Source organism: Labeo rohita, chromosome 20, assembly GCF_022985175.1.
Source record: "Labeo rohita strain BAU-BD-2019 chromosome 20, IGBB_LRoh.1.0, whole genome shotgun sequence".
Lineage (NCBI taxonomy): Eukaryota > Metazoa > Chordata > Actinopteri > Cypriniformes > Cyprinidae > Labeo > Labeo rohita.
The window spans coordinates 32129632-32156618 of record NC_066888.1 but is presented as its reverse complement, the minus strand read 5'-3'; the positions used below and the strand labels follow the sequence as shown (position 1 = coordinate 32156618).

The 26987-nt window shown below is 30.7% G+C and overlaps 1 protein-coding gene across 2 annotated transcripts; it reads right to left on the bottom strand.

Moving 5' to 3' along the window:
• Nucleotides 1–788: 788 nt before the first annotated feature.
• On the bottom strand, nt 789–25989 carry LOC127182873 (solute carrier family 22 member 23). Of its 2 annotated transcripts, XM_051138547.1 has the most exons (10): nt 25079–25988; nt 18735–18838; nt 18508–18662; nt 12464–12632; nt 12170–12297; nt 11985–12087; nt 10236–10447; nt 10114–10146; nt 7562–7685; nt 789–5944 (listed from the first exon to the last, which is right to left on the bottom strand). In XM_051138547.1, the coding sequence occupies exons 1-10, from the start codon at nt 25472–25474 to the stop codon at nt 5578–5580; spliced, it is 1791 nt and encodes a 596-aa protein (XP_050994504.1). In that variant the 5' UTR covers nt 25475–25988; the 3' UTR covers nt 789–5577. The 2 variants fall into 2 exon arrangements, with proteins under 2 accessions (XP_050994504.1, XP_050994503.1); XM_051138546.1 differs by having other exon boundaries at nt 18508–18838; nt 25079–25989.
• Between the last annotated feature and the right edge of the window lie 998 nt (nt 25990–26987).

The window sequence follows — 26987 nt, the reverse complement described above, 5'->3', positions numbered from 1 at the left end:
ACATACAACTGCAATTTTGTTTTATGCTTTTGTCATTTTTTTTAATATTTTTATTTAACTAAATTTTATTTACTATATTAACAGGCTATATTTACTTAAACCTTGTTATTTTAGTTAAGTTAAATATTTTTTTTTATTTACAAGTAATATATTTTATTTATTTTATTTTAAAATATATATTTTATTTATAATTTATTTAAGCTGTTTTTAATAGTTTTATTTTTGTTTTATGCTTATTTTTCATTTTTATGTTTATTTAGCTTTATTTATTTCAGTACTTCAGCTTAAACAGTCATTTGCCAAGGAATTTTTCTACTTTTTTAAAAGTTTATACATTTTTTTTATTCTAGAATTTGTTTAGTTTCAGCTTTATTGAAACAGTTAATAACTTTAGTTGTAGTCAACAATAACAGAAGTTTTAGTATTTTAAATTTAAATTTTAAATATTTTTTTTTTATTCCATGGCAGAAAAAAAACTGAATTACAACATACAATCTTAAATCTAATTATTTCAGTTTCCTGCCAAGGAAGCTTGTCTAATTTTTGTACTTTTTTTTTTTTTTTTTTAAATGCAAATTTTATATTTAGTTTCAGACATCTTAGTAATTTTGTTTTATGGTTTTGTCACTTTTATTTTTCTATTTAGCTTTAATTTATTTTTATTTCAGATTTAGTAGTTTAAATACTATTCAAATATTTTTTTTTTAATTCTGAGAAAAAGGTCGTAATTGTAAGATAAAGTCTGAGTTTTTATTCCGTAGTGGAAACAAGATGACAACAAAATGTGCTGTATTAAAAAACGGTATTTATTTACAAGTGCAATGTCTTCAAATGGACTATTAACATGTATGAAATTCTCTTTTAATCCTAATCGTCAAAATGACACGTGAGAGTCAAATACAGAAAAATACACTGATGCTTTACAATGTTTCAGTCTCTCGTGCAGATTTTATGCACTCCGTGTTTGAGTCAATCTCATGAATGCGTGTCCAGGTCATGTTTCATGCCAAAATCAGTTATTTTTTTATTTTTTAAATAATCAAGATTACATTGCATCGTGGTGCTTTTTATTAAAAATTTGTATATATATATTTTTATTAATAATTAAGCTTTTTTTGTGATGTATACCTATAGCAGTGTTTGACAATTTAAATATTATATAATTTTTCACATTAAATAACATTTTTGGTCCTAAAAATAGCTAAATTTTCATTAAGAAAAATATAATTTGCTATTTTTGGGGTGAAATATGACCTGGAAATGTTGTTTATTTTGTGAGATTGACTCGTATGTGCTCTTACAATGTGCTTTAATCAGTATTTGAAGTATTATGGAGTGTTGTGGCAAATGCAGAAAAGGTGGATATTGATTCTGTGCTTGTTTCTGATTATTCACTATTACTCCTGTCATTAGAATGTGAAATGACAAAACTCCTAAATCCCAGAATTCTGTTTACACACACACACACACACACACACAATACCTGCAATCACTGTTAAAGTGTTTCATGTCCTGGTATACGGTTAGAGACTGTTTTTTTGTTCTTAATTTGGTTTCTTACTCAGTAGTTTGAGGATAAACAGGAGTTTTGTGATGTTCAAGTTACTCCACTGCTACTCTACACATTAATAATCATAATAATAGTTGCTAAATATACATGAAAACAATCAGCAGCCCTTCTAGTGGTCGTGCTCCACGAGTTCGAGTTCACATTTATGGATCGAGTGAATGTCCGGGTCACATTTCACACCGAAAGATAAAAGAAATCATTCAAATTTGCCTGTTTTTGCATTCTGACATTATTTTCATTTTCTCCTCTCCTGGCAAATCTCATTAACACAATGCAATAAAAGAAATCTCATTATGGTAATGCATTTGCACATTACAATTCTGTACTTATTTTTGTTATTCTAATGATTGTCATTAAATTCTCATTACTTTAATAGAATGATTTTTGTTTTTTTACTTCAGATAAGCATATCAAGTCTAAAAAAAAGCTTAAATTTCTTGATGCAAAATATTATTCGTCTTTAATGCATTTCTTTTGATTTTGATGTGAAATGTGTCCCAGGACAATTTCCTGACAGGTTTCGCCCGTGACTGGTTATTGAGTTTGTGAATGTTTGCATGTTAACCCTTGTACGTCCTTGGGACTCATTTTCATGTTTGTTTTTTTTAATCATTTTGGCTGTGAAAATCTATATTTTTATTTCTCTTTTCCTTTCATAAATCCATTTTAAACCAGGTAGAAAAATAGTTGCGCTCAGGACCTCAATGGCAAAAATGTCCCAATTCAAACCCATCAAAATGTCAATATTTAAGCGAACAAAATCATGCATTTTTTGTTAATAGTTTTTCATTCTGTTGGCAAGACGTCAACATTTCCACTATTTTAAAAAGTCTTTAAATTCTTATGATTTTCCCATGATTTTCTGTTTTTAGCCTCTGCCTAAAATTTTTTAATTGAGTTAAAATTTGACACTGCACAAAAATAATGCATTAAAATAATGTTGTTGCTAGTCACTGACATATCCAAATAAAATCTCAGCATTTTAGTATATAGAAAATAATTAATTTTTCATTAAAAAAAAAAAAAACAATCGTGCCATTATGTAAACAAACTGGCATTTAAAGGGTTAAAATCCTGAAAATGAGTTAATTTTTGGTAGTTATGATCAGAACAAAATATTAGTATATAATATTTCCTTTTTTTTTTTTTGTCTTTTAAGGACTTTTTAAATTGACGCACAAGGGTTAAGAGCAGACCATTAAGTTGTGCTGTTGTTTTTTCTTTTCTTTTTTTTTTTCTTTTTTTAATAACAGCCATCATCTGTCCGGTGGTTTCACACACATTCAGATCAGATTCATCTGGCCGACTCGTGATTGCTTTTCTAGTTTTAGTGCAAAACAGACAGACTATAAAAACCTGAACATAGTGAGGTGCACATGAACGGCGGACTTCATTCATGAAACATGAGCAAAACGCATTTCTGACACGCTTAACAACCAGTCCTACGAACGACAAGAATTAGTGTTTACTATTTTGTACGCTTGTGTGTCATAAATATGGAAGCTTGTTTTCACAGGATAAAAAAAAAAAAATGTAATTGCAATTTAATTTTGTAATTTTGGAGTTTTTCTCAAAATCACGAGATCTAAGCTCATATTTTTTTATTTTTTTTTCAACAAAAAATTGTTACTTTGTCTCGTAATTCTTACTTTTTTTTAATTCAGAATTGTGAATTTTTATTTTGAGATTTTGAGATTAAATCATTTTTTGCAATTCTGAATTATTTTTTTCATAATTGCAAGTTTATATCTTGTGATTCTGACTTTTTCTCAGAATTTCAAGTTTAAATCTTGCAATTCTGATGTTTTTTTTTCCTCTCAGGATTTTTCTCAGAATTAGCAACTTTAAATTGTGTTTGTATCTTTGCATTTGTCTTTTTTCAGAATTGCAACTGAATCTTGTGATTCTGGCATTTTTTGCTCAGAATTACTAGTTTAAGTCTTGTGATTTTTATTTTTTTGTGATATTGAATTTGTAGTTGTTGTTTTTTTTTGTTTTGTTTTTTTAAATCACTCTTCATAAGTTTCAAACATTTTTTCATAAGTTAATATCTTATGATTAAGACTTTTTTTAATTTGTAAGTTTATATCTTGGGATTTTGACTTTTTTTTTTTCCCCCTGAGAATTCTGAGTTTAAATCTTGCAATTCACCCTTTTTTGTGATTCTGAATTTAGTCTTTTTTTTTTTTTAAATCACTTTTCATAAGTTTCAAACATTTTTTCATAAGTTAATACCTTCCCATTCAGACTTTTTTCTAACTTGTGAGTTTATATCTTACGATTTTGACTTTTCTTAGAATTGCGACTTTAAATCTTACGATTCTGAGTTTATATCTTGCAATTCTGGTGATTTAAAAAAATAAAAATAAATAAACAAAATCCTCTCAAAATTACAAAGTTAAATCTTTCAATTCTCCATTGTTTTTTATTTTTTGTGATTCAGATTTTTTTTTTCAAAATCGTTAGTTTATACCTTATGATTCTTGACTTTTTTCTTAATTGTGAGTTTATATCTTGCAATTCTGACTTTTTTCTGAGCAACTAAATATTGTGATTGTTTTTTGTTTTTGTTTTTTGTTTTTGTTTTTTGTTTTTTTTTTAGAATTATGAGTTTAAATCTTGTGATTTTTACTTTTTTTCTCAAAAGAATTGCATCTTTAAATATTATTCTCTGTGGGGTTTATTTTATGTTTATACCTTGCAATTCTGATTTTATTTTCTCCATTGCGAGTTTATATCTTGCAATTCTGAACTAAATCTTGCGATTCTTGAGGGTTTTTTTCCCTCAGAATTAAAAGTTAAAATCTTGCAATTCTGGCTTTTTTCTCAGAATTGCGACATTAAATCTTAGAAATTCTCAGTTTAATTTTTTGCGATTATGATTTTTTTTTTTTCATTTTAATTGCAAGTTTATGCCTTATGATTCTAACTTTATTCTCAGTTGCGAGTTTAAATCTTGCCATTCTGGCTTTATATCTTGTGATTCTGACTTTTTTCTGACCTGTGCCTAAATCTTGTGATTCTGGTGTGGGTTTATTTCTCTCTGAATTATGAGTTTGAAAGCTTGTGATTTTTACTTTTTTTTTTCCAGAATTATACAACTTGAAATCTTGCAGTTCTGGCTTTTTTTCTCAGAATTGCGACTTTAAATGTTGTGATTCTGACTTTTTTCTCAGAATTGTAAGTTTTTATGTTATTTTAACTTTTCTCAGAATTGAAACTTTAAATCTTGCAATTCTGATTTTTTTGAGAACTGTGATTAAATCTGTTGTTGTTTTTTCTCAGAATTGTGATTCTGGTTTTTTTTTTTTTTTTTATGATTCTGAATTTTTTTTTAAATATGAGTTTATACCTTATGATTCTGACTTTTTTTTCCTCAGTATTGTAACATTAAATCTTGCGATTCTCCATTTTTTTTTTTTTTTTTTTTTTTTTTTTTTTCAATTTCTGATTTTGTTTTTCAAAATTGCGAGTTAATACTTTGATTTTGATGTTTTTCTTAATTGTGAGGCTGTATCTTGCGATTCTGACATTTCTCAAAATTTAGATGCTGCAATTATTTTTTACTTAGAATTCCGAATTTCTTTTTTCTTAGAATTGCGAGGGGAAAAAAACTTAATTGTGAGTTAAAAAGTCACGAATACCTTTATTTTCTTTATCCTGTGGTTGAAACAAGCTTCCGTACATGAATGAAGTCCGCCGGTTCTTACCGGCAACGTAATTCCGTCTTTAATAAATACCAAACATTTACCAAACATACAAAAAACACATTCAAATCAGTGAAACTCCTCTGTGAGGTTGTTGTTCAGTAGTGGCCGTTCAAAAAATAGAGCTCCTTTCGCTGGACGCAAGTTAAAATAACATTTCCAGTTTCTACAATGGTAGTACTCTTCACCGATGCTGGTTAATGAGGCGTTTGACACTTTACTGCGACATCAGTCGCGTTTCGCAGCTTAAAAACGAATGCGTGAAACTCGTTCTCGACGATCGCTTCTTAGAGAACGCCGTCATGAAGTCCTCACGCCATTGGCTGTGCTGTTGCTAGGCACCGAGCAGTTGCCGGGGTTGACGACCTGGTGAAGGGGCGTGTCCTGAACGCGCGAATACTCCCTGACCTCGGTTCTGGCCAATAGGTGGTGCTGCTCTCCGGGGAGGATGGGCCGCCGCAGAAGCCCCTCCCCCTCAGCGATAGTCTCGGGCAGCGGTTGGCCGGCCGTCTCCGGGAGCAACGGTATGCAAATGATGCAGAGCAGAGTGCAGCAGGTGAGGATCACGTGATGCAGGAAGAAACCCTTCTGATTGTGGAGCTCCATCAGCGGCGCCGTCAGCATGCCGAAACCTGCGCTCGCCAGGACCAGACCCACACCGCCACCCCTGTGACCACAAACAGAAAGACAGCTGTCAAAACATGCATTCAACACCCCAGGTAATGATCAGGTTAGTACTAGTACTTAAATTATTGGTGTTTGGAAAGACAAACGTACGTTTTAAAGACATAAATGATTCCTCATTATCACTTTACAATCATGTTTCATTTGTTTACATTAGTTAACATTAACTAGCAATGCATTTACTAACAACCAAGGTCATTAGAGTTAACTAAAACCATAAAAAACAACATTGTTACTTGAAATAAATGCTCAGGTAACAAAATATAAAAAGCTTTATAATATATGTATTTTACTTCAGTTGTTACGACCGTTCTAATTTTTAAGCTAAACTTGAAGTACTAAAGTAACAAGAACTTTTTTAAAAATGTAGACATTTTTAAAAATAATAAAGACAAAAACAAAATGATTAAAACGTTTACTAAAATTACTGTGAGAAAAAAGTATAGAAGAAATTAATTTAAAATATTGACAAAAAAACGAAATAACTAAATACAATAATACGGACCTTTTAAAGAAAATACAAATGACAAAAGCTCAACTAAAAAGTGAAAAACTAAAAACAATCTAGTTCAAAATATTAACTTTTTTTTTTAATAGCAAAAACTAAATTTTCATTCTTGTTTAGTTTACTAACCTATTAAAACTAACAAAACTATAAATTAAACAAATAAAAATTAATAATATAGACATTTTTTTAATAATAAAGACAAAACCAAAAAATTACTAAAATGTTTACTAAAATTAACAAATTAGTTTAATTTAATAAAAAGTAATAAAATGATTAAAAATAATGAAACTATAAATTGAACAAATTAATATAGACATTTTAAAAAATAGACAAAAACACATAAAAATTTGTAATATTAACAAAAACTATAAAATAACTAAAACTACAACAAATAAATAAAAATAGACCTTTTTAAAGAAAATACAAATGACAAAAGCTCAACTAAAATTAAAGTGAAAAGCTATTTTTAAACTAAATTTCTCATTCTTGTTTAGTTTAATTTGAAGTATTAAAATGATTAAAAATAACGAAACTATAAACTAAACAAATAAAAATTAATAAAAAAAACTAGACAAATGATAAAACAACAAAATTACTAAAACTAAAATATATTATTATATAAACATAAATATTAAAAACTATTAACAGCTTTAAATACTAACAATAACTAAAAATAAAGTAATAAAAATTAATAAGTATACAAAGAGATTAAAAAAAACAAAAACTAATAATGAAAAAAAAAAAAAAAAAGAAACTAAAATTAAAGTGAACACAGAAAATATAAAAATAAAAGCTGAATTATGCTGAAATAACACTGACTAATAAATTAGTAAAATCAAAAGTTGTGCCTGTTAATAGTATTTAACAGACCTGAGACAAACTAACAACAAACAGTTGCATTTTTATTAACTAATAAACACTGCATTGCTCATTGTTAGTTAATGGTAGTTAAAGCATTAACAAGCGGCGACTGATGGCAGCTCAGTGTAAAGTGTTCCGCAGATCAGACTCTGACTGAAATGACGGGTTGTTTTTGGTGCTCGTCCCTCGAGTCGCTGACAGACTGACGAACAGACAGACAGAGATGCTGACCTGATGACCGTCGGCGTGATCTCAGCGCAGTAGAAGATGCTGAGTGTGCTGACAGCATGAGACGAGAACATCCCGATGATGGAGAACGCGTACGAGAAGCGCTGGTTCAGCGTGTCCCGCATAACTATGACAACATAGACAAAATATTTTTATATACATATGACGCCTAAATTTTCTGCCCGATAGCATTTTGTTTTTCAGTTACAAATGCATTAAAAAGATGCCTTATGTATGAAGTACCTCTCCTATGTATGGACCCACTTTAACTTTTCAAAAAAGATTATTTGTTTAAAAGGTTATTTGTAATTTTTCTGTTATTCAGAGTGTCAAAATATCATGTGGTGCAACCGTCCGGCCATAACTGTTGCTATGGAAATGTCTTTATAATTACCCTAAATTTATTCAGATTAATTTTCTGCAGTATTTGGCAAGATTTCCAGTGTTTTGTAATTCTGTATAAAATTTCAAAACATTTTTAATTAAATTTCCATCATAATATACAAACAAACTTTGCCTGATAATTTTCCATTTTATGAAATATCATGGGGTGCGACCATCAAGAAACTACCATTTGGGACTTTTATGTTGAAATCCATTCAAAGATAGGACTTTGCACCATATAGCAATTTGCCCATCAAGCAGGTTTGTAAAAAAAAAAAAAGTGGTATGTGGATATCATGTGGTATGACCTTGAAAAAACAATGAATGTTAAGTTATTTCTTTAAGTATTTATTTTTATTATAAATTTCATAGTGACCTTTTGTGGGAGGCTAACTTGTTTTGTTTAGGTGGCCAATTATGTGCTTGTAAATGTTGACTGAATTGAAATGTCATGTGGTGCGACCAATGCAGAATGTTTTCCATTATAGATGTATGTCCCAGATTAATTCATTTTAATATCAATCATGGTCGCACCACATGACATTTTTAAGGCTATGGCCAATTCATCCAGATGAAAAAACACTGAAATCACTTAATTAAAAATTTTAATATAAATTTGTGCGTACACAACATTCTTAATGTTTGAACAATTACAACAGATATTATTATTTTCAAATGTCATGTGGTGCGACCAATGCAGAGTGTTTTCCATTATGTCCCAGATTGGCTGTTCTTGTGCTTTTATATCCAATTGATGGTTTATATACGTAAAATACTTTACTTATGTATCATCCAGAACAGATTTTTATGCAATTTGGGTAATTTCAGATGGTTTATGTTTAATCTTTGTACAATATGAGAAAAAATGCAAAAGAATTAATTTAGAGCATATAATTTTAACTTGGTGATTATGCATTTATTAGTAATTTATTATTTATTTATTAATAACTATTTTAATCTATTTTACCAGATTCCACTGCAAAGCAAAGTAAAATAAATGCTTGCCATAGGCAACACATTAATTCTGATCCTGCAGCCGAGCGCAAACTCCAGATGTAATTTTCTACTGTAAGAAAGATGTTCATATAATCATCTCAGAACCTAAGCCAGCAACCTCCCTCTATTCAAAACTGACCCTTCGCAAAGACCCGCCCCCCTTAGTTACTGTTGCTATGTCCGACAAACAGTGCCACACATCATGCAGTGAAAAATACATCACAGAGCTTCAGTCATTAATTTGTCGTGACAGATCGCTGTAGCGCCTCAGTTCAAGCAGCAAATGAACCGATCATCTCTTCATCTTTACTAGTTATAGCACAAAATAAACATGAATGAACATCAGAAGGTATCTTGTTTCACCCGTGAAAATAGGTCAACACACACCATTTTTCACATTTTTTTATGATATAAGGCCTTTGCGTCATTTGGAGCGACCACTCATCATATGGTGCGACCAATAATAGGAATAACTGATTTAAAATAAAAATAAAATATCTTGTTTCTGTTTTTATGATTTTTTTAATGATATAAGGCCTTTGCGTCATTTGGAGCAACCATTTGTCATGTGGCGCGACCAATAATAGGAATAACTGAATTCATATAAAAAAATATATATATCTAATTTCTGTGGTTGAAATATGAATCACTGCTTCAGCATGTATAAGTGAATGGTATTTTTAAAACATTATTATATGTTTTATGCAATATACAGGAAAAATAAGTCTGGTAACTACATTTAAGAAGGCAACTCTGAAATAATAAAACAAAAACTCAAAATGAATGCAAATACTTTGTTTTAAAAAAAAATGTTAAGCATGTTAAGGAAATTAATTTATTTTAATATCAATCATGGTCGCACCACATGACATTTTTAAGGCTATGGCCAATTCATCAAGATGAAAAACACTAAAATCACTTAATTCTAAATTTTAATATGAATTTATGTGTGCACAACATTCTTAATGTTTGAACAATTATAACAGATATTATAATTTTTTGTGATTTAAAATTGGCCTGTCCAAAATCCTTGTATGTCAATGACCCATATACATATTTAATGTTTTATATTCAGTGTATGATTACAGAAATGCATTTTATTGTTTGAATTTATCATTGTTAATTCTCTGCTTTCACAACAAAGAAACATGTAATGCATAATGTTTTTGTATTACCTGCATCGTGCCATAGACTGTACTTCCCGATCACTGAATTAGGAGAAAGAAGACAGCCGTTATTTTTACAGGTTCAGAGGTGGATACTCAGAGTTTGCATTATCATCGTGAGCAGTACGTACGGTTGAGCAAACCCAGCTGCAGCAGCGACGCCAGAGCCGTGATGATCATGAAGGTCAGGAGTCCTCCTCTCCTGCCAAAACCACCCACCACCGGAAACAGCACCATGCAGGACGCGATAGCGATCGCCGCTAAAGCGTAATAATGCAGGTGAGACGCGCTGCCCTCCAGAACACTGCGGGCAAAGCAGTGATGGATGCCGTAACCCGTCAGCCTGAGAGCAGGAAAGAAATGCTGATTAGAAAAAATGCACAATCATTTACGCACGTGCTAGAGCTAAAGAGAGTGTTTTTACTGCCGCAAAACTGCAGGTGAAATCATCCAGGGGTGCGTTTACCAAAGGCATCGTTAGCTAATTATTCATTGAATTCTATTGGTGACACTAATGGAACTTGCAAGCAAATAGATTGCAATAAATACATAATTTATTATTTAAAAATAATAAATACATAAAAACTAGATCAAAACTAAAGTTAGATTGAAATATTTAAACATTCAAATTTTATTTATTAATTGTAAAAATAATTATGTAGTTATTTTAATATTATTTTTAAGATAATTTTGTATTTATTTTAATCTATTTCTTTTAATTTTAATCTAATTTTCATGTATTTATTTTAATTCAATTTTTATGAATTTATTTTAATCTAATTTTATGTATTTATTTTAAATCTATTTTTTTATTTTAGTCTACTATTTATGTATGTATTTAATCTAATTTTTCTGTATTTGATTATTTATTTTAATTTACGTTTTTATTTGAATCTGCTTTTTTGTATAATTGAATTAAATAAAATAAACATTAGATTGAATAAATATAAACTAGATTAACTAAAAATTAGATTAAAATATTTAATCAATAATAGTTTTAATCTAATTGTATTAATTGTAATCAGTAATTATTAATAATTATGTATTTATTTTAATATAATTTTGTTTATTTAAGATATTTCTTGTATTTATTTTAATCTTTTTTTTTCATTTTTATTTAATTTTTGATGTATTTAATTTAATCAATTTTATGTATTTATTTTTTATTATCTAAATTTATGTATTTATTTATTTGAATCTATTTTATGTATTTATTTTAATTTTTTTTATTTTAATCTCATTTTTATGTATGTATTTAATCAAATTTTTCTGTATTTGATTATTTATTTTCATTTAAGGTTTTATTGTAATCAACATTTTGTGTAACTGAAATAAATAAAATGCATAAACTTTAGACTGAATAAGTATAAATTACATTAAAATAAATATATAAATTAGATTAAAATTAGTAAATAAATAATTTTATTAAAACAAGTAAATAAACAATACATTTAACAGTACTCTATGAGTACAAAAAAATAATGTAAACTAATTTTAAATCATTTATGATAGTAGCTTTTTACTGTATAAATAGTGTCTTTATACAAGAAACTATATAAATGCCTTTTACATTTTTGGATAGGGATTATTTGCATGAAGGTCATCATATTTGGGGGTCTAAGGCCTCTAAAAGTTTGTAAACACCTGATTTAGATGACTAATAATTACCTAAATTTAAGCAAACACTGTATGTAACCCTCAAGAATCAATCCCAGAATGCACAGCAGCAAGTTTAGTGAGTCTTAAAGAGTCGAGTTTAGAATTTCGGATTATAAATCTACTTGCCTACCAAAAAGTACTGATAGAAAAAGCAATGTAACAGTGAAATCTAAAACTCTGTCTATGTAGAGTGTTTTAAAAGTTTGTAAAGCATCACTCACGAGTTGACACACAGGACGACGGTGTTCTTCCACAGGTTTCTGGTGCCGGTCAGCTGCGTCACGCAGGACGTCTTCGGCTTCTGCTGCAGTTCATTCTCCAGCTCTGCAAAACCATCATCATCATCATCATCATCCTCATGCCGAAGGTAAAGCACATTCACATCAGCAGCAGCAGCTCTGCTCACCTGAGAGGATGCCGCTGGGGTCGGTCGCCGTGTCGACGCTGTTGCTATGGGCGATGCGGTACATCTGTCGTTTGGCTCTTTGATAATGCTGAGTGACCAACAACCAGCGCAGAGACTCCGGAAACATCCTGACCCGAAAAACACAACAGCGGGACGGTTCATTAGTGCACATACCTTGTAAACAGGATTTTGTTCCCATGCATTGCAGTCGTGCAATTGGCACATCGCTCTTTTAGTTGTGTGTGGCATGAATTTATACTGTAGTGTGTTTATACGCTTTATTGAGTGTCTTACCAGACATATGGCAGCATGAGCACAAACGGGGCGATGATGACGATCTGCAGGATCTGCCAATCACGGCACAGAGCCGCCAGACCCGGCATCAGCAGCTGACCGCCCACGATGATCAGACTGGCGATCATAGTCATGGAGAAACGCCACGTGGGCAAACACAACTCGATCCCTGAGACACAAGAGACACAGTCAACAGTATTTCATTCAACTGCCACAGTTAGACATGCTCATTCATTATTACAACCTAACTAGATAAAAAGTCAGTCAAGACAAACTGGCTTGAGAAAGTCTGATCAGAAAATCTGAAAAGGTTTAATAGTTTGAAGTTTAAAGTAGTTTTATAGCTTAAAGCTTGAATGTTTTGAAGGCAACACAGTATGTCGGATGGATGGATAGATGAAAGATAGATAGCATGATTTTAGCATGTTACTAGCATGATTGACATGTTTCTAACATGATTAGCATGTTAGTAGCGTGTTGCTAGCGTGATTAGCATGTTATTAGTGTGGTCTTAGCATGATTAGAATGTTGCTGGCATGTTGTTAGCATGTTTCTAGCATGATTAACATGTTGTTAACATGTATTTAACATGATTAACATGTTTCTAGTATGCTGTTAACATGATTAGCATGTTACTAGCGTGTTGTTAGCATGATTAGCAAGTTACTAACATGTTGTTAGCATGATTAGCAAGTTACTAGCATGTTGTTAGCATGTTGCTAACATGCATTTAACATGATTAACATGTTTCTAGTATGCTGTTAACATGATTAGCATGTTACTAGCGTGTTGTTAGCATGATTAGCAAGTTACTAGCATGTTGTTAGCATGTTTCTAGCATGATTAACATGTTGCTAACATGTATTTAACATGATTAACATGTTTCTAGTATGCTGTTAACATGATTAGCATGTTACTAGCGTGTTGTTAGCATGATTAAAATATTGCTAGCATGTTGTTAGCATTATTAGCATGTTGTTAACCAGTTTCTAGCATGATTAGCAAGTTATTAGCATGTTGTTAGCATGTTTCTAGCATGATTAACACGTTGTTAACATGTTTAACATGATAAGCATGTTTCTAGTATGCTGTTAATATGATTAGCATCTTACTAGCATGTTGTTACCATGATTAAAATATTGCTAGCATGTTGTTAGCATTATTAGCATTTTGCTAACCAGTTTCTAGCATGATTAGCAAGTTACTAGCATGTTGTTAGCATGTTTCTAGTATGATTAACATGTTGCTAACCTGATTAACAAGTTACTAGCATGTTGTTAGCATGATTAGAATGTTACTAGCATGTTGCTAGCATGTTTCTAGCATGATTAACATGTTGCTAACATGTATTTAACATGATTAGCATGTTTCTAGTATGCTGTTAACATGATTAGCATGTTACTAGCGTGTTGTTAGCATGATTCAAATATTGCTAGCATGTTGTTACCATTATTAGCATGTTGCTAACCAGTTTCTAGCATGATTAGCAAGTTACTAGCATGTTGTTAGCATGTTTCTAACATGATTAACATGTTGCTAACATGTTTAACATGATTAGCATGTTACTACCATGTTGTTACCATGATTAAAATGTTGCTCGCGTGTTGTTAGCATTATTGACATTTTGCTAACAAGTTTCTAGCATGATTAGCAAGTTACTAGCATGTTGTTAGCATGATTACAATGTTACTTGCATGTTGCTAACATGTTTCTAGCATGATTAACATGTTGCTAACATGTATTTAACATGATTAGCATGTTTCTAGTATGCTGTTAACATGATTAGCATGTTACTAGCATGTTGTTAGCATGATTAAAATATTGCTAGCATGTTGTTAGCATTATTAGCATTTTGTTAACCAGTTTCATGATTAACAAGTTACTAGCATGTTGTTAGCATGTTTCTAGTATGATTAACATGTTGCAAACCTGATTAACAAGTTACTAACATGTTGTTAGCATGATTAGAATGTTACTAGCATGTTGTTAGCATGTTTCTAGCATGATTAACATGTTGCTAACATGTTTAAGATAAGCATGTTTCTAGTATGCTGTTACCATGATTAGCATGTTACTAACGTGTTGTTACCATGATTAAAATGTTGCTAGCATGTTGTTAGCATTATTAGCATTTTGCTAACCAGTTTCTAGCATGACTACCAAGTTACTAGCATGTTGTTAGCATGTTTCTAGCATTATTAGCATTTTGTTAACATATTTCTAGCATGATTAACATGTTGCTAACATGTTTTAACATGGTTACCATGTTTTTAGCATGATTATCATTTTGTTAGCATGTTGCTAGCATGTTTTTAACATGATTAACATATCACTAGCATGTTCTTAGCATGTTTCCAATGTGATTATCAAGTTACTAGCAAGCTGCTAGCATGGTTTATCATGATTAGCATTTTGTTAGCATGTTTCTAGCATTATTAACGTATTTTAACATGATTAGCCTGTCACTAGCATTTTGTTAGCATGTTTCTAGCATGGCTAGCATGTTGCTAGCATGTTTTTAACATGGTTAGTATATCACTAGCATGTTGTTAGCATGATTAGCAAGTTACTAGCATGATTCTATTTACTAGGCTTGGCTTTTTTTTTTGAGAACTAAAATTTAAAAATTACAAATACAGTTTTTTGGGAAAAAATAAAACAGATTTCATAGTTCCCCAAAATTATAATTTATTTTGTAACATTTTTATTTTAATTTATTTAATAAATTGTAAAAAATAGTTATTTTTTTAAAAACTGTACATATTTCCCAATTTAATTTGAAAAATTAAAACAATGGAATTTGGGAAAAAATAAAATAGAACTTGGGAAATAAAAATAAATAAAATGAAAAATAAAATTAGAATTAGAATTCATAGGGCCCTAAAAAACGTAACTGTTGTGTCAAACATTTAATAAATTGTTATTAAACGTATATGTCCTGATTTCAAATAATTAGACATGTTTTGGATTACACATATTTAATGTAACCATTAATACAAAATTCAGAAAAAATTCAAATAATTTATTTCATAGGGCAATAAAATTGCAATTATTGTTTAAGTTTGAATACATTTGAGTTGTTACATTGTATATGTTTACTGATTTCAATTAAGCAGACATTGTTTTTGATTACTAAAATTTGATTGAATCATTAACCATCCAAAGAAAGTATTAAAAATGATCAAAATTAAGTGAATTTATGCTTAAAACAAGAAAAAAACATCTTGTTTTTCCTTTAAGTTTAGTTTAAATCTCTTACCACCAATGACAGTTTTTTTTTTCATTTAAGCATAAACTCAATTAATATTAATACATTAATACTGCATTAATACAACAAGACTAATTATTATTAATATAATGTCTTTTAAGTAAATCTATCTTGAATTAAGAATGTTTAGATACATGATCCAGCCTGTAGAATATGCCAAATGCACTGGGATGTTGTGCAGTTCATGATGTTTTAAGTACTCGCTCATGTGCAATTTTTGAGCTAATATTGCACACAAAGAAGATTTTATGGTTCTCTGTTTCATTTTTCAGTTGTGCAAAGCACCACCTAGTGGACTGGAGTTATGAATGATCATGTGACACAAAAATTCAGATTTGATCACAGAAATAAAATACATTTTAACAGATATTCATATAGAAAACAGCTATTTTAAGTAGTAAAAACATTTTATAATTTTATAATATATATTTAAAATTTTTGATCAAATAAATACAGCCTTAGTGAGCAGAAAACACTTAATTAGTTAGTAAGTGTCTCTCTCCTAATTCCTCCTCTCAGGCTCTCTGCGATCTGACTGGCTCTTCTGACCTCGGACAGAAATCGATCCACTCCAGAGAGACTCTGACAGCCACACACAGTGGATGAAATGGACAGAGTTCAGACCGCAGCGTAACGCCATCCTGCAACTCCATTCATGTGTGAGTAACAGCTCCAAATGAATCCCAGTGGATCAATTTGTCATCTCATGAGCGGATATTAAACCAAGAAGAGATGCTGATTATTCTTTAGAGTAAACACAACAGCTTTCTGAGCCAAAGCTAATACTCTTAGAGTGAAGATGCATTTAGAAATAATACATTTTTATATCTTTAATAAAGCATATTATGCTCCGGCAGGTGAAAATGGCGACTGATTTGGCAAACACCGGAAATAAACGACTGGATTTTATTCTTGTATGAAAGTGAAGCTCCTGTTAATGTTATGGCTGTTTTTCACTCACTGTAAATCGTGATGACGTCCAGTATAACCAAAAAGCTTTTGAGAAAACTGAGCGCTGTAAAACATCAGACTTCAAATGTCATGTGAGTCTGAGCGAAGCAGAAAGTGGCTCCATTAGAGCAAATTAATGAACTCGGAGGTGTTCTGGCCATTAAACACACACACACAGAGTCTCTGGAAAAGCTACTTAATCAGCATCACTTAATGTCTGCTCATCAGAAAAGCGCTTTCTAAAGCACACAGAGAATTAAATAGATCACAGAAATTAAAGCGTCCGCTTAAACAAGAATCTGGGCTCGCAGCGACTCTCTTGAAAACGTCATCTTTCACACCCAATTTCAAAAGAATATGCGTGAAATGATATTTTGCATAACGAAAATAAAGCCTATTTTAAGTCTGGATTTCTTGTTTTTTTTTTATTATTTATATTATTTTAAAGTCTTATTCTCAATGGTTAGTCTAATAAAATTAAATTAAATTAAAATTAAATAAAATAAAATAAACTTTTAAATTGTCAATACAACCAATGGTTCAATGAGAATTTGAGTATTCATGTGGCAACATATATTATTTATTATATATTATATTTTTCTCAACAGCAAAGGGGCTAAAATTTATGGAAAATATGTTGTATATGTCATAATGAAATGCAAAAAATATGTATAGTTATTTTCAATAGTTATTCTAATTGATTTCAGTGTAGTATTCAATATAATTTTTGTTAATAAATAAATAAACAGTAAAAAAAGTAAATGAATAGCATTTGTGTGTGTGTATGTATGTGTATGTATATATATATATATATATATATATATTCCCCCTAAAAAATATATATATATATAATTTGTATTTTAATAAAATTGAAACAGGCAAAATAACTAATAATGGCTTGATGAAAACTATATATTCAATATACTGTTTTTTTTATATAAATATAGTAAAATAGCATTTTATTTTATGTAGTATTTTCATTTTGTAGTATGTCAATATTATTTTTCTTTTTAATTTCTGTAGTATTTCTTTATTAAAATTGAAATATAGGTAGTATAATAAATACTGGCTTGATTGGAAAATTCTTTCGTTGTTGTTGATGTTTTAAAAAACATATATATAGTAAAAAAATCACATTTTTACTTTATGTAGTACTTGAATTAAAATTGAAACATAGGCAGAACAAATAATGGCTTGATGAAAAATATATAACTATATATTCAATATTCTGTTATTTTTTTAAATATAAATAAAGTTAAATGGCATTTTAATTTATGTAATATTTTCATTTTGTAGTAAGTAAATATTATTTTTTTTTCATTTCTGTAGTATTTTTTATTCACATTGAAATATAGGTAGTATAATAAATACTGGCTTCATGGGAAATTATTTTGTTGTTGTTTTGAAAAATATAAATATAGTACTTTATGTAGTACTTGAATTAAAATTTAAATATAGGCAGAACAAACACTGGCTTGATGGAAAACATATATATATATATATATATATATATATATATATATATATTTATTTTATTTATTTTTTTTTCCAGCAGCAATGAGATCAAAACAAAAATGTAAGAAAAAATGGCCAGTAAACAAATGTCAAAATATTAATGTTCTTAAAAATACATTTAGTTTTCCTAAAGCAAAACATATTTCTGCCTTTCTTTTGTTTTTGGTGTAAATTATGAATATGAATATGAATATGTTCTTAGGTTTCTTGAGATTGACCTTTTTACTTGAATAGGATATGAATGGAAAAGTCAAAGATCATTGCAACCTGAAATTGAAGAAACCAGAGGAGGAAAGAGAGTCAGACTCACTCAGGACGTAAAGGGAGAGTCTGATCGCCGCCAGACAGAAGCCTTCAAAGAAGCGCAGCGTGCTGAACATGGCCATATCCACGGAGAACGCCACGGCCAAACCGAACACCAGCACGGACAGCACGGACACCAGCAGCACAGGGATACGACCCAACCTGAGACGACAAAACACGGAATAAACCACCGTAACATCACAGACGCAGTGTGTTTGTACAGCGCTGACATACCAGTCTGCCATCGCTCCCATCAGCAGGTAACCAAAGATAGAGCCGACCAACAGAGAGAACTTAGCGATGTGAACCTTCCACTCGCCGTCACACACCAGCGTCCACTGGAAACAAACACAACACATTCACAGAGAAAATATCACAAGACAGCTCACATATACGCAACTATGATACACTATATAGCACTACAAGCATCAAAATAATCACAATATAAGTCATACAGGAAGAGTGCATTTAAATTTCACATATTTATTACGACCTAACAGGCCAGTTGCTAGTGTGGAACCTACAATAAGTTGAAAATACCTATAGTGTAGCCTGTATAAAACTCTAAAAACGAAACAAAAATATACAGATATTTCGCTTTGTGGTATTATTTTTGTGTCAAATAAGCACATTTATCACTACTAATTATTATAAAATGCATTTATTAAAATTCTAAAATATTTATATATGATAATATTTATTTTATGCTAATTTAAATTAACTTTATTTCACGCATAAAACAAAACAAAAATATAAAGATGTTTCATTTTGTGATATTATTTTTAGGTCAATTAAGCACATTTCCCACACTAATTATCATAAAAAATGTAAAATATGTATAAATAAATGCATTTATTTGAACTATACAATACTTAATATTTGTTATTTATTTTTTATATATTTATGCTGACTTAAATTCTTGTATTAGAGTTTTTTATTTTAATAAAGTAGAAGCGATTAGTGAATTACACTTGGAAATAATATGAATTAGAGCTTAGAGTGACATTTCACCTTTCAAAACTAAAACATAAAGAAAATATAAAGTTTTTGTATTATTTTTATGTTACTTAAGCACATTTCTTACCACTATTTATTTTAAAAAAATCTATTTTTATTACTGCAATATGTAAAAATAAATGCATTTATTTGAACTATAAAATACTTAATATTTATTATATTTTTTTTTATATATTTATGATTTAAATTCTTGTAACAGAGTATTTTATTTTAATACAGTAGAAGCAATTAGTAAATTACACTTGGAAATAATATGAATTAGAGCTTAGAGTTATATATTTCACCTTTCAAAACTAAAATATTAAGAAAAATTAAACATTTTTGTATTATTTTTGTTACTTAAGCACATTTCGTACCAGTATTTATCATTAAAAATATGTTTATTACTGCAATATGTAAAAATAAATGCATTTATTTGAACTATACAATACTTAATATTTGTTATATATTTTATGTTTTAATATATTTATGCTGATTTAAATTCTTGTTTTAGAGTATTTTATTTTAATAAAGTAGAAGCAATTAGTGAATTACTCTTAGAAATAATATGAATTAGAACTTAGAGTGATATTTCACCTTTCAAAACTAAAATATAAAAAATATATAACGTTTTTGTATTATTTTCATGTTACTTAAGCACATTTATAAACTTTTTATCATAAATATATATTTTATTACTGCAATATGTAAAAATAAATGCATTTATTTGAACTATAAAATACTTGATATTTATTATATATTTTTTAGATATTTAGATATTTATGGTAATTTAAATTCTTGTATTAGAGTATTTTATTTCAATACAGTAGAAGCAAGTAGTGAATGAATTAGAACTTAGTGATATTTCACCTTTCAAAACTAAAATATAAAAATGTAATATGAATATGTATTTTTTGTATTATTTTCATGTTAGTTAAGCACATTTTGTACCACTATTTATCATAAAAAATCTATTTTTATTATTTTAATGTGTGAAAATAAATGCATAAATCAGTTATATATTTATGCTGATAAATTCTTTATTAGAGTATTTTATTGTAATACAGTTAAACCCAATTGTGAATTAAAATGAGTGAATAATGAGTCCATTAAACATTTCTCACCACTAATTATCATTAAAAAACAATTTTATTACTGTAATGTGTAAGAATATCTATTTATACAAAACACTATGTATATATGATGGTACTATTTGTTATATTTTAATTTATGCTACTTTAAATACTTATATATTGAAATACAATAAAACAATTAGTGAATTACACTAATTCACCCTAAAAATTAAAATTAAAGTTTTGTTGTTTTGTGATATTTTCATGTCAATTAAGCACATTTTTTTACGACTAGTTATCATGATTTTAATGTAAAATAAATAAATTATGTGCACTGTGTAAAAATACATGCATTTATTGAAATTATGAAATATTTATACATGATGCTAGTATTTGTTATTTTGTATTTTGTTGTAATACAGTAAAAGCAATTAGTGAATTGCAATAAATATAAATTAGAATTAGAAATCAAACTAAAAGCATACCAGTGCATTACAAAAATAAACATTTGGTGGTGAAATGTGCTCAAATATCATGAAAATAACGTCACAGTGCAACAAATAGGCTTCATTTTCTTAATGCCAAATATAATTAATTTCTAATTTCTTTTCAGGTGGAAAAAGAAAGAGAAACCCACCGTTTATGCACTGTAAGTATACAAGCACAAAAGAAACTGGGCCTAAAATACAAAATGCATCCAACAAAACTGCTGCATGACTCACTCCACAAGGTTTGCGGCATTGAAACATGACAATTACGATGACAAATTTGATTAGAAATGGCACTGCTGAGTTCACAATGACCAATAAACTTGACTAAAGCCTGAAGTGAACAGATATCCTCTCAATCCTGCAGTGTCGTCACATCCTCAAACGGGCCAGAATGCTTCATTAGCATTTGTTTGCGCGGCCGGCGGCATGAATGAAGCTCTTTAACACACTCAGTAAAGACACTAGGCTATCGGTGTGAGAAAGGTCACACACACACAGCAGGTCAGCAGGACATCAGGCGTCCGTCTATTCGTCCAAAGACTCCAAACAGAAAAACATCCAGACAGGAATGCCATCCTGGAACCCACAGCTTTATCTCACACTTAAAGATAAACTACTGAGTTTGGAGGAAAGTGTGTGCTTGTTATGCAGGCTTGTTTCTGACTTTTCATCTCACAATTCATACTTTTTTTCTTGCAATTCTGAGAAAAGTCACATTTGCAAGATATAAAGTTGGAATTGTGAAAAAATCACAATTGGGAAAAAAAAGTCAGAATTGTAAGATGTGAACTTGCAATTGTAAGATATAAACTTTTATGAGGTTATATATAGATATAAACTTATATGAGGTTATATCTTCTAATAGAGTTCATATCTCGCAATTCTGAGTTTATAGCTCACAATTCCAACTTTACATTTCAAAATTCTGACTTTATATTGCAAATTTGAGTTTATTTTGCAATTCTGAGTTTATATCTTATACTTCTGAGTTATATTGTAACTCTGACTTTATATCTCAATTCTGAGTTTATATCATAATTCTGAGTTTATATCCTGTACTTCCGAGTTATATTGTAATTCTCAGTTTATATCTCGCAATTCTGAACTCAAAGCTCACAATTCTGACTTTATATCTCAGTTCTGAGTTTATTTAGCAATTCTGAGTTCATAGCTCGTGTTTCTGAAGTATATTGCAATTCTGAGCTTATATCATGCTATTCTGAGTTTATATCTCATATTTCCAAATATTATTGCAATTTTGAGTTTATATCTCGCAATTCTGACTTTATATCTCAATTCTCAGTTTATATCTCACAATTCTGACTTTATATTTTGAAATTCTGACTTTATATTGCAATACTGAGTTTATATCTTATAATTCTGAGTTTATAGCTTGCAGTCTTTATATCTCAATTCTGAGTTATATTGCAATTCTGAGCTTATATCTCACTATTCTGAGTTTATATCTCGCATATAATATATTATATATATTGTATTGTATATACATTGTATATTGCAATTCGAGTTTATTCTGCAATGAGCTTATATTTCCAAATTCGGACTTTATAACGCAATTCTGAGTTTATTCTCGTACTTCCGAGTTATATTGTAATTCGGAAGTAAGTATATATCTTGCAGTTCTGAGTTTATTTTGAAATTCTGACTTTATATCATAATTTTTTAAAATTATTCTGAGTCACAATTCTGAGTTTATATCACACGATAATTATAATATAATATGTAAAAAGACTGAGAATCACATGCAGCATTCATAAATGTTTATTTGGAGTTTATATCTTGCAATTTTGCGTTTATGTTTTGCCTTTTAGAATTTTTTCTCAGAATCTCTGCCTCAGGCTTCCATATGACTGAACTAACTTCAGTGCAAACTGAAATGTGCATTGAGCTCTGAAAGGAAATGTGTGTGATAATAATGTGATAAAAGCCTTTATAGGCACTAGTTCTGCATGAGATTCACATGCTGTGTTTATAGATGTTTATTTGGAGTCTTGTAGCAGCACAAATCCGAATCTCACCGGAGTTTTCAAAATGAGCTTTTTCAGATTGTGACTTTAAATTGTTTTTGCAATCTGACAGTCTCTATAAACTGTTTTTTCAGACTGTAAGAAGGAACTGTTGGGGCTCAGCTTTATCTCTCTGTACGTTGTGGTGAGCATTTAAACACTTATCTGCTCCAGTCTGGAGGGTGTGACACTGAATTATCAGCCTGATATGCATACTGTAGGTGAAGTGATATGCTCACGAACTCTGTGACACTGCTGGTTAAATACCTCATTTACATAACCACCAGTGATCAATACAGCCTTTCCAAATCCTTGATCAAACACCCTGTTGAGTCAAACCTTGCTCATTAAATGCAAATCTGCAATGTGCATCAAACAATCAGCTGATTTCATACTAAAAATGTACAAATTCAGCATGCATCTTGAGTCATTTCAGTGCATAGTAAGGCCTTAAATGAAATGAAACCTTTTATGTGATTTCTCATCAGTAGTAGATCATGCACAGCATGCAGTATGCATCCATCAATCACTTTAGATCCTTTATTTTTCCAGGGCATTGCACAGATTTTTCTGTAAAAGGAACTGAAGGAACAGTTCACCCACAAAATTTTAATTCTGCAAGCTTTTATCAGTTTGTCATTGGAAACCTGTATTAAGTACTGAGGTCTGTCACTCCAGACCAACACAAGATGCATTTTAAATATGTTCAGCCAGCTGGCTCATTTGCAATGTATTGCCAACCAGTTGCACATGCATGTTTCTGGCCTAATGCTGTCATGTCAAAAAAAAAAAAGAACAAATAAAATTTAGTGCTTTGCAACGATTAGTCACATCCAAAATAAACGTTTTTGTTTACATAATATATGTGTGTGTACTTTGTATATTTATTATATACATATAAATACACACACACACACACACAGTATATATTCTGAAAATTTTTACATGTATTTACACTTTACAGTAAGGTCTAACATGAATGCACAATGAACACATTTATTACAATATTTATTAATCTTTGTTAAAATAAATGAATAATTAAAAAATACAGTTGTTCATTGTTTGTTCATGTTACTAATGTTAACAACTTGTGATTTTAATAATGCATTAGTAAATGCTTACATTTACAGATACTATTAATAAATGCTGTAGATGTATTGTTCATTTTTAGTTCATATTAACTAATGTAAATGTTAACCTCATTGTAAAGTGTTACCAACATAACTAATATTATATATAAACATATTTAATATATATACATAACATTTTTCCTAAATATGCATGTGTGTGTATTTACACATGTATTATGTAAACAAAAACTTATTTTGGATGCGATTAATCACGATTAATTGTTGAACAGCACTAACAAAATTAATATTGTAAAATGATGGAAGCCCATTTCCATCATGTAAGAAAAAAATGCTTTGGCAAATTTAGATTATAAGATTAAAATGTCACAATTATGAGATTAAAAGTCAAAATTATTGCATGAAATGTCAAAGTCAAAGTCAAAATGTTGACTTTAAAAGCCATAATTAAGACATAATTAATATAAAAAGTCCAGTCTTTTGTCATAAATTACTTATGTTATCAGAATTGACTCAGTATGTCATAATTATGTATTTTATGCCGTAATTACGATTTACCAAAGAGTGAATGGACTTTCATATAAAATGAGGTTTTGTGCTAAACAGACCTAAATTTAAGCAAATATTTTTCCTCTCTGCAACATTTTCGCAGCTCAGCCGCCCCAGTCCCCATTCACTTCCATTGTACAGAACAGAGCAGCGAAAACATTCGTTTAAACATCTTTTTTCGTATTCCACACATAAAAAGAAAGTCGTGCGTGTTCGGAAGGACACGAGGGGGGTAAAGACGAGCGATTCTGACCGATGACGGAATTTAGATTTTTTTAGGCGCACTATTCCTTTAAATGGTAGATTTCCATCCGCCGGAGGGAATCCTTTCCAAGGGCATCCATCAGAGCATCTTACCTTGGTGACCACATTCTGCTGCAGTCCCGACTGCAGCTCGAACCGCCACTCCGAGCACATGCACGCCGTAGCGTTGCTGCTCTCGGCGGCGGCGGCGGCGGCGTCGTTGCCGGTCGCCATCAGATCGAAAATAGCCGAACTCGTCCTGTTCTGATCCGGCCGGACGCATTTCCTTTCCGGCTGGCCGAGCAGAAAGTGATCCGAGAACTGGCTGAACGAGATGAGGAACGCCGGGATCCACGTCAGAGCAACCAGGCGCCGCTGGTACCTCCCGAACCCCCCGAGGAAGGGCAGAACCACCGTGTCCACCTGCGAGAGGCGCTTGTGCGGTTCAGACTGCGACACATTGCCGTTCTCCGCCGGTGGGTTGAGCCCGTCCAGCTGAACCGCATCCATAGCGCGTCGGTTTCCGCGGTGCGCGCAGGGCTCTTTGTCTCAAAATCACACTCACACACGCTGAGGTTCGGTCCGCTCAGTGCAAGGCCGGTCTGAACAGAACCCAGTCTGAATCCGAGCTACGATAATCCATCCAGCGGGCGCGTTGATGCGCATGGGGCCCCATAAGGTCTTTGTCGAACCCGGTGGTCACAACGCCATCGCCGGGCTGCAGGATGCCCAGGTCTGTGCGTCTGTGCCCGGTGGTCTCCAACAGGTCCGCAGGTAACGCAGCTGGCGCACAGGTGTGGCCCGTGTATCCATGCTTGAATCCCGCTATACTCACATCAGGGATGATGATGCTGAGCCGATCTCACCCAGCGCTCGCGCTCTAGCTCATAAATAACCCCTAAGTAGCCAAGGCTTGGTCACTCAGCTCAGCTCAGCGCACCGCACCACACGCCCGACGCCCCAGCGTCCGTCTGTCCGCCCGTTTGCACCGGTGATCGAGCACCGCACGGCATCCAAATGCAAGATCCGCCCTCTCCGCACGGACCGAGCGCTGCCATTGGCGCACGGGCTGATCTGTCCTCCAGTGTGTGTGATTGGACGAGCGCAACAAAGAGCCTTTGTGTGGCATCTGCCCCCCATGAGCTCAGGGCAAAAACACTTTAGTGGCCCTCGACAATTAGCGCTCGTTTAACTTTAGCGGATTTACTGTATATTCGGTTTGTTGCAATTAAACAGATTACACAAAAACACTACATTCGGATTTGGTATTCAAGCGTTACTGATTTATATTATTATATATATAATAGATTATAATATTTTATATTATAGTATAATGTGCATTATGCATACTGTACATTATCTTGCCAAATAGATAAATAAATAAATAAACATGAAATATTAATACAAATAATATTAATAAAATATAAATATTAATAAAAAAGAGTGTATAGAGTGTCAAATAAATAACTATAAATGTATAATCTTGATTTGAGTTTAAATTACTTTATTTGAGAACAGTGTGCTGATAAAAACCAACACTATTATATTATATTATATATTATATTATGTACTGAAATGTGTATTATAAGCCTACTTTACATTATCTTGTCAAATAAGTAATGAAATAAAGAGAAAATTATGATTTGAGTTAAAATTTTTATGTGAGAAGTGCTGAACAAAAACAACATTATATTATATTATATTATATTATATTATATTATATTATATTATATTATATTATATTATAATGTGTATTATACGCCTGTACATTATCTTGCCAAATAAATAATTAAATTAAAGATAAAATCATGATTTGAGTTAAAATTGAACAAAAAAAACATTATATTATATTATATTATAAAATATTGTATTATATATGTACAGTATATTATGTATACTGTACATTAATGTGCCAAATAAATAATTAATTAAATGGATATAAAATATTAATTTGAGTTTAAATGATTTTATTATGTGAGAAAAAAGCTTGCAGAGCATTAAGGAATATTATTATATTATATTC